Source organism: Cyanistes caeruleus, chromosome 26 (genome assembly GCF_971803275.1).
Source record: "Cyanistes caeruleus chromosome 26, bCyaCae1.hap1.1, whole genome shotgun sequence".
Lineage (NCBI taxonomy): Eukaryota > Metazoa > Chordata > Aves > Passeriformes > Paridae > Cyanistes > Cyanistes caeruleus.
The window spans coordinates 1,553,700-1,562,765 of record NC_141726.1 but is presented as its reverse complement, the minus strand read 5'-3'; the positions used below and the strand labels follow the sequence as shown (position 1 = coordinate 1,562,765).

Genomic DNA, 9,066 nt, shown 5'->3' with positions numbered 1-9,066 from the left:
CCTTGGCAGCTTTTCAGAATTAAAACAAACATTTCTCAATTGTAAGAGAAATTGTGTTTCTAAAATAAAACAAATTCAAAAAAGAAGTGTTGGGTCAGCCCAGCCTGGAGCAGGACACGGTGCTGGGTGTTTGCTCCCACTGCTCTTCATGAGCAGCACCAGAACATGGACTTTACCACAAGGCAGAGGGCTCAGGACATGCAGCTGCCAGACCTCTCCTGTAGCTGTGATGGTACAAACTCCACACTGTCTGCAGCTGTTTTACACCTACACATGTGCACCAGGATCAGAGCCTCAGTAACTCCCTGTTACTGGAGCTGAGCAGCAACGCACTCTGAATCCCACTTGGAACGTGTTTCTTGCCAGGAGAAGTTTGCCATGAGTTGAGTATAAAGTCCAGGAGGAGCAGAGTTTACAGCACTGGGATTCACTGCAGATTCACCCAGAACCCTGAGGGGTTCTGATGAGGATCCAGACAGGGCATGAGCAGGATTTATGAGGATCTTTTTATTAAGCACAAAACTCCATCTCAAGTGCTGCCGTGTTCCGACTGCTGGATTTTGTTTGTGTGATTTTCCCCCTCCCAGGTGTAACCCACACATCTGTACATGGCACTCACATGTTTTCTGAAGAGGTCAGCGTGGGGGCCCAGCTGTGGGTCTGACTCACGGATGAACTGCATCACCTCCTCCACCGTCCAGGACGAGGGGTCGCGGCTGCTGAGCCGGGAGGTGTCCCGGGAGCCCAGGTACCTGTCCGAGCCTGGGGATGCCAGACAGAGCCATCACCGGGGGTCCCTGCCACCTCCCCAAGGCCATTCCCCCTCGATCCACCACTCAGCTCCTCTCCCACAGCAGGGCAGAGACACAGCAAGGGGCACATCCCAGGTGTGCCCCACATTCCTGCAGCGCAGGTCTGGCTCAGAAGCCTTATTCCCTCTCCTTAGGCCTGACTTTTCAGGGCAGCTTTCTGTACTGATCCCTTGTCCCCTCTCTCAAACCCCACTCCCCCTGTTTGTCCCCAGCTCCCACTCCTCTTTGTCCATGGGCTGACACCTCAGCAGGACACCCCCCTGCCATTCCCACATCTCTGCCCTCCCAACACCTTTAGCACATGTAACACTTCAAAGCTGTTTTATGTTTTCACTGGCTGCACCTTCTGATGGACTGAACCCACAGGTGACCTCCTGCTGTCCAAAAGCACAGCCTGAGCGTGCACAGGTCCTGCTCCCAGCGTGCACAGCCCCTTGTCTCAGCTGTCTCAGGCACCAGCAGCCTGAGCTGTTCAGAGGCTTTCACTGATGCCATGCACCTAAAATGACGCTGTTTGTAACATGCTGCCATGAGCAGCTCAGCTCACTCATCCTCCCAGCCCCACCAGGCAACTCTCAACTCCCCAGCCATTCCCAATCCATCCTTGCAGACTCAGACACCCATTTATCACTTGGACACAGTTCAGCTCCTGCCTGTCCCTTTCTCCCCACTGACCTCCGGGTCCACCCGGTCACCAGTCAAAGGAGAAATGTCACCTTGTCCACTCTGCCACCTGCCAGGTGCCATCACACCTAACAGACTTGCTGAAGTTAGAAAGGTGCAACTGGAGTTAGAATAGCCCTTTATTGCCCAATTGACAGCTGCAGGGCTGTTCTGAGCTCTTACCCCCAGAGCTAAGCCTGCGCAGGGCAGAGGTGCTGCCCTGGCTGAGGCTAGAGGGCTGGTGCAGGTGCCTGTATCCTGGCAGGCGATAGTCTCTGGAGCTCCTGCTGTGGCTGGATGAATTGACAGAGTTCAAGGCAGAGTCCATGGGGTCCAGGCGAGGCTCTAAGGGCCCTGGGAGGCCATCTGCCAGGACAAAGGTTTCACCTGGAACGCACCAAGCTGCAGTTAGTGCACCCGAACGCCACGGCCCCACGGCAGAGCCACAGCAGCGGCAGCGCTCGCTGCCTCCGACCCCTGGCTGGTCTCTCTCCAGCACAGGGATCAAACCAGGCACAGCCCTGGTGTTCACTAGCTGCCAATCTGCACATGGTGGCACCATCTGCCACTGCCAGTCCAACCAGGGTGGTGACAACAGTCCCAGGCTGCAGCAGCAGCTCCTTTGTTCAGCTGCTCTGAACCACCACCAGCCATGGCCTGAGTGCCCTGGGCCCCTCTGTGGCACTGTGGGGTGGGGCAGGGCTGTCCCATCTGGATGCCAATGGGCACAGGACTCACAGGCAGTCCTGGACAGGAAAGGGAGGGGATGCTCCCTGAGGGTCACACACTGCACATCCTCAGCATCAGCGTGCAAGGGAACGGCCCTGGTGCTTGACTGGGGTGTCACACACACATGCAGAGCAGGAGGGAGCTGAGCCATCAGGGCCAGGCAATGCTCCCACACCCTGCTGGTCCTCTGGCCCCAAAAGCAACACGCTGCTGATGAGCTGCTCGTCCCCCCTGGCCTCCTGCTGGGCCCTTTTCCAGTCTAACCACATCAGAGGCCAACTCCCCATACTGGAACAAGCAGAGGAGGGTCTGGGCTGAGGGCTCTCCCCAGGCAGGCTATTAGAGAATAGTGGTTTCCTCACCTTCTCCATAAATGCACTGAATTTGCAGCTGTCCATGGCATGGAGGGGCTGAGGGGACTGTCCAGGGTGCCAGGCTGCATTGGCTGAGCCAGCAAGATCTGCCTCTACACTGTGACAGCTCCACTGCAGGGCCACCTCTGCTGGTTTCACTACAGCACAGCTGAGTCTCAGCCAGGTGGTCCCTGTGCCTCATGAGTCACCCTCAAACAGCTGTGTTCTTTAGGGTGAAATACCTGCCAGGGAGGGAAGCAGCTCCAGAGAGAGGGGCACTGCCTGTGCACTCCAGCACACGGGAGCTGCAGCTCCTCCAGCAGCACCTGTAGGGACCCCGAGGGCAGCTCCAGCCCTGAGCCACTCAAACCAGGCAGCTGGCAAGGCTGGAGAGGCCAGAGCACTGGCCAGGCCTGGGTTTCTTCCCTGGCACTTCCCAGACTACAGGAGCAGCAGGTGAGAAGGCAGCAGAGCGCTGCTGTGCTGAACTGGGATCATGGTGAGGATTCGGGATCTGCGGCCTCTGGGACCCAGAAGCTGTTGAGATTTTCCCAAATTCCCTGCTGAGCTGATGCTGCCATGCTCCAGTGAAGGGAAGTGCAGCTTGCCAGAGCCTGAAGTGGCTGCCAAGTGCTGCAGACGTTGGGACTGGGGCAGCCTCTCTCAGCTACACTTTATTTGCTCTGGTTTCTGTGAACTGTGGCACTGCTGTGAGAGCTGGGATCTCCTGGTCTCATGTCCTGCTGCCTGTGTTTGAGCAGAGACCCAGAGGCCAGCTCAGATGGCCCAGCCCTGACCTTCCAGGGCTGACATGGTAGGGATATGAAATGGGAGCAGCCTTGTCTGGCTGTTGGCCAGCCCAGTGTGGGGTTATCACTGGGTAATTGCTGCTCCCACCCCAGGGATTTGCCACTGCTGCCTTTCTTTGATTTAAGGTCTCTGGGATGTGCCCAGAAACAGTAGCACAACCTGATGTACAAACTGCTGGTGTGAGGACTGCTACCTCTGGTGACCTGTCCTGTGCTGGCCCACTTGTCACTTGTTTCCTGCATGGACAGGTGTGTTCTCACCTGCTCTGGGTGCATAAAAACCAGTTTGCTGAGCCATGGCTATTCCTGAATAACTTCAAAGCCCTCCTGCACTCCCACCATTGCATTTCAGCCCCAGACTGGATGCAAACCAGAGCTGGCTGCCCTGGCCTGGGCTGGCTGGGGATCTGGCCCAGCCAGACCCACCTGGGGGTGTCACACCAATGGGTTTCCACTGGAGCTGCTTCCAAGCAACCCCATTTGCCCTCCTGTTCAACAGGACAGTTCTGTTTACACCCCAAAACACTTCCTATTAAACATCTGGGGAAGGGTGCTGACTGCTAGGGAAGGACAGAGGCAGGAGAGGGGTCAGTGGGCACAGCCCTCTGCAGTGGCTGTGGGCATGGGAACAGGTCCAAGCTGTGCTTCTCAGCCCTGCAAGGAAACCCAGCACCTTCTCAGGTGACAGAGAGCTTCAGCTTGCCAGGAAGTCCTGGGACACTCAGCCAGATGTGCTGGGTCATGCACACACGTGTCTGAGTGCTCCCAAAACCCCCAGAGCTCTCACAGCAGGGACTGGAGTCAGCAGAAGGAATTTCAGAGCACAGGCACAGCCCCCTTGTCAGAGCAAGGCTGAGGATCCAAAACTCACCCTCAGAAATGCCCTCACCCAACAATTAACAGCACAGTTATGACAGGAATGTGCTGTGATGAACTCTGCAAATATGAGATGCTGTTCTCACACGCTGATCACACACCTGAGGGCTGTGGATGGAGCCCTGGGGGATGGTGGTTTTTTGCCCAGGAGGTAAAACTGAAGGCACAGAGTGATCCCCAGGTTCCCTATCCCTGCACAGCTGAGTGCCTGCTTGGGCTGTAACACTGCAGCACAGCTGGGGGCTTTGTGGCAGGGGCAGTGCAAGACAGATTGAGGGTTTTCCTACAAATACAAGTACACAGGGAAGTGCTCAATGAGTGATACCTCCAGGGAAGGGAGGAGGAGATGAGGCAAGAGGGGAATGATTACTGCCCCTGGGAATTATCTGTAGACAAGATGCTCCTGCAAGTGGCAGGGCACAAGTGCACTCAGGCAAGATCCAGGATCCTCCACCCTTGACAACCAGAGCTGGAGCAGGAGGTGGCTGATCCTTAGGCAGATTTCCTTAGACAAACTGTTGGATTTAACTAAAGGCTGGCAGTTGGCACATTGTAGGGAAACATGGCACAATTAGTGGCGGAGAGGCAGGGAGCAGATAATTAAAGTTTAATTAAACAAATAGTGCTATAGACTCAACAGTGTCATTTTACTGCTAAAACACGGGAGTTTGGCCACAAGCACAAATGTGATTTGCACTACTCCTGAACACCCACTGCTTCCAGCAAGTGATGGGCTGTGAAGGCAGGTCCCCACTGTGCTGGGACTGCAGTGCTTCAGCAAAAAGCCACACAAACACCACTGGCTGCAAGAGGAAAAACAATGTAAGATGTGAGAGCCCCTCCTCACGTCTCTGCTTCGTGCCAAATGCAGGGTGAATGGAGATGTCCCACTGCTGCTCACAGCCTTCCATATGGCAAACTGGGATGTGTTCAGGAGCTGCTGGCTGAGACAGGGTTCATTCCCATGAGGAGATGTCCCTTGCTAAAGAAATACTCAATATCTGAGTATTTCAAGTGCATATTCTTAAAATGTATCCTCTGAAATGCAAATATTCCTGCCTGAACCTCAATTTCATGGTGGAGGAGGATGTATTCATTACAGCTTTTAGCTGTGGGATAAGAATGAATTTCTAGATGGAATTTGAAACTTCACCTCATTGCTTGGACAAAGAACAGAACCAGACCAAGCTGCTGCAGGAAGGATCACCCTCCCCACACACAGACACGTTTCCTGCCCACTTTTCTGTGTTTTTCTGGAAGAGGCTGGAGAATTCTGGCATCCAGATGGCACAACCCCTTTAAAGGCCAAGGGATAACTGAATAGATTTGAAGCAGACTAAGAATCAATCTTGTAGAAACCTAATGAAGGCTCCTCCTTGGAATTACCCATTGTGGAATTACCCATTGTGGAATTACCCATTGTGTCTGTTCACTGACAATACAGAGTGTGCAATATTCACCACCCAACCAAGGCATCTGAACCTTTGGAGTGCTTCAAGAACAGGCTGAACTCTGCATGTCCCACCTGCTGTGCCAAAAGGTGCCCAAATGCAGTGGCTCTGGGCAAGTTCAGAGCAGCTGTGCTTCGAGACAGGGTCAGTGATTCTGCAGAGCACAGGACACAGACCAAAATCACCCACACAAGTGCTGGGCACTCACAGCTGGGATCAGCAACCCCAGCAAAACCAGAAATGGGGATTCAAGAGAGCACAAAGCCACTGGACTGTGAGCCCACCCAGGAGTCTTCAGCAATTTTTCAGGGATTTCAATCACAAAGAATTGTGACTAATACCTTGGCAGATTTCACCACCCATTAATTAATAGCCTCACCAAGATGAAATCTTCGGTCTGCATTATGAAGGGTTTGCAGCTCAGAACAAAAGTGGGAGTGTATTTATTGAAGATTACTCAGTTCAGGGAGTCCTCCAGCTACCTGGACCTTCTGGAAATCTCCCACCTGTGCATGCAAGGGACACCTGTGGATCCCACACCAAAGAGGAGCCTCCTGCAGCTGCTGTTGGGAGCATGGCCCAGCACATCTGCAGCAGTGTTATCCCGAGGGGCTCTGGGAAGGAGCAGCAGCGTGGCATGGGAATGGTGTGGCTGAGCTGGTGGAGCCAGTGACACTCCCAGGCTGTTTTAGGGAGGCCTGTGAGGAACAAGATGAGATCCTGGGAAAGGGCAGCAAGTTCCTGGCTGTACAGCTGCACATCAGCATCTGTACAACAGGCTGCAGCAAACCCTCAGGGAAAAATGCAGGGCAGATGGACGGAGGCAGCTGGGCAGTTTGGGCACTGTTAACCCCATGCACAGCCAGGGAAGCTAAACCACATTACACGGAGTGAGATGAGGACTGCCAGGGTTAGAAGGAATTCCCGCTGCATTCCACATGCCTGACACATCTGTGTGGGGAACCTGCCTCACCACAGAGCAGCTCATCCACTCCCCTCTGGGATACCAAGCACAACCCATGCCAGGGACAAGCAAAGCCAGGTCTGACCCTGCTGCAGGCGGGACAGGGCGCTGGGAACAGCCAGCTTTGGGAAGAGACACGCTGTGCTCACCTTCCAAAGGGTGACGGTCATTCTTTGGTAACTTGGGGGAGAGAGGAGCACTGTATGGAGGGGAATCTTGGGAATAGCGCTTTGTACCCCGGCCTGGTCCCTGCAGAGAGCCGTCTAACGAACTGCTTCTGTCTAGGAAAAGAGAACAAGCCCTCTTTAGGAGTGGAGACGTCCTGGGAAATGCAGACAGAGTCCCCTGAGCCTTGTGTGCACTGCCAGCCTGGGCACCCACCACCTGCTCAAGCTGCAATCCAGCACATCTGGCAGGGCTCAACAGAGCAGAGTTTGCAGGTTTTATCAGAGTAAAAGGATAGTGAGAAAACTAACAAAGAATCTTAGCCATGTTTTGTCATATTTCACCCAAACATCACCTCTAATTATTGACTTAATTCATTCTACACCTTGGCTCATCCCACACAATTCCTTGCTCATCCCACTGTCACATTTCAGGTGCACCCTTGGACACCTGGCAAACAAGCCTTGGACAAATTGCAGCCCCTCTGTGCCATACACAGTGCTGGTTTAAACCCTACTCCAATTTCCAATCTCCCCCCTCCGTGGACCCCCCAGGCTGCTCTCCAAACACATCCCAAGGATGGGACTCTCCACGCCCTGCACAGCAGACAGGACACTGGGACAGGCCAGGACGTCTCTGCACACACGGGTGATGGACAAGGGATGGAAGCACTGACACTGATGGGGACAGCAGCCAGGTAAGTGACACAGGGGTGGCAGACCCTGTCCCAGCTGAGGTGACCCTCCCCTGCCCACACAGGCCAGCAGCTCCCAGCTGGGCTCTTGCAGGTGACATGTGGGCGTTCCTGGGGTGGGCACACAGGGGTTAAATGCTCCTGCACAAATGCCAGGAGCCACCACCAGCCTGGAGCTGGCACAGGGCATGAGGGAACAAGGGGACTGACACCAAGGGAGATACAGAATGCCCAACAAATGGAGGTACAGGTGGGGGAAAGCACCAGATGGGCACAATTGAGTTGATTAAGGAGAAACACAAAGGTAGAGAGGTATCTGCTCATCAGGGAAATGAAAGAGCTGCTTGCACTGAGGGATTCCATAGGAGTATGACCAAAAATTATTGTCAGAAAAACAAATTCCATCCTCAGGACGAGCCCCTGAAAGAAACACTGCCCAGAGAAGGGAACACATGCTCTTGGTAATGTCTCTGGACAGCCCTGTGCCAAACTGCATGACCTTCTTCACCCAACAGCCACAGAACCACAACACAAAGTGATGCTTTACAAAGGTTTCATCAGGTTTTGGTTATTTTTTTAAAAGTGGTTGATATTAAAAGTAATGCAAACACAGCAGGTTAGGTTATAGAAGTTAACCCTAGGAATCAGAAGTGTAAATTAATGAGAGGATAAACCAAAAATAGAATTCTGGTTTTAAAGGACAAGTTTTGAGAAAATAAAGAATGGAGTAACAGGGCTGTACTCAGATCATCAGGAATAAAAAGAAAATGCCTTCAGTTCAAAAATGACATAAACCTCATGAATGTCTCACCAATGTATCACCAAAGAGGAAATAATGTGAGAGGAAAGGACCCCAAATCTCAGAGGATAAATGCTCATTTCAAGAAGGATGCTGAGAACAAGCAGATCATTTACTTGGATAAAAAAGCCCTGCTCAGCATGGAGCTGTGCACCTCAGAGGATGTAGAGAGAGAAGGGATGAAGGGAGGTTTTTAACTCATTCTGTGCTTTGAGACAGTGCAAAGGCAGTGCTGGGCCCATGTTTCAGCTAGAGAAGGAACAAGCACAAGGGAACAGAACAAGGGGACTGCAGAAAGGTAAGGATTGAGAGAAAAGGACAAAGGGCTGTCCTTGCCTCCAAATGACAGCACAGCTGGGAGGGATATTTCACCTCCCCTGCCTTGGGAGGCTGCTGGGGGGAAGAGCAGCTCACTCTGCCCCCCCCATGAAGTTCAAGTCAAACCAACCCTGTCTGAGGAGAGCGAGAAGCAGCCAAAAGATGAACTCCTCTGAGGGTTCCAACTGCTCTGCAACTACTTCCAGAAGAAAGAGAACCAAGTTAAGCTAAAAGACAATATTAAGACTAGGAGACACAGACACCAAGTTGCCCAAGAATAAATCAGGGCTGGAAATAACAAAATAGTTTCTAAAATTTCAGCATAAAACCCTAGAGCAATCTCCAATGGAAAAGCAAAATCTGCAACTGCAGAGAGGATCCAAGAAGCACCATGTGGTGCTGTAACAGCAGGAGCCAGGTGGTCCAGAGGGTC

At 52.9% G+C, this 9,066-nt stretch overlaps 1 protein-coding gene across 17 annotated transcripts in view; it reads right to left on the bottom strand.

Moving 5' to 3' along the window:
- Positions 1–9,066, bottom strand: part of SCMH1 (Scm polycomb group protein homolog 1) — a 63,191-nt gene that overhangs the window by 5,433 nt on the left and 48,692 nt on the right. For 7 of the 17 annotated variants that reach the window (XR_015279434.1, XR_015279437.1, XM_086863809.1 and 4 more), the window contains 3 exons: positions 6,807–6,938; positions 1,659–1,862; positions 620–762 (listed from right to left, as the gene is read on the bottom strand). Coding sequence is in view for 13 of the 17 variants with exons in the window: in XM_086863809.1 (XP_086719935.1) it covers positions 620–762; positions 1,659–1,862; positions 6,807–6,938 (479 nt within the window). In the remaining 4 variants the exon portion in view is untranslated. Of the gene's footprint in view, positions 1–619; positions 763–1,658; positions 1,863–6,078; positions 6,392–6,806; positions 6,939–9,066 lie in introns of those variants that run through there. The other 10 variants (XR_015279435.1, XM_086863811.1, XM_086863816.1 and 7 more) reach the window with 3 other exon arrangements.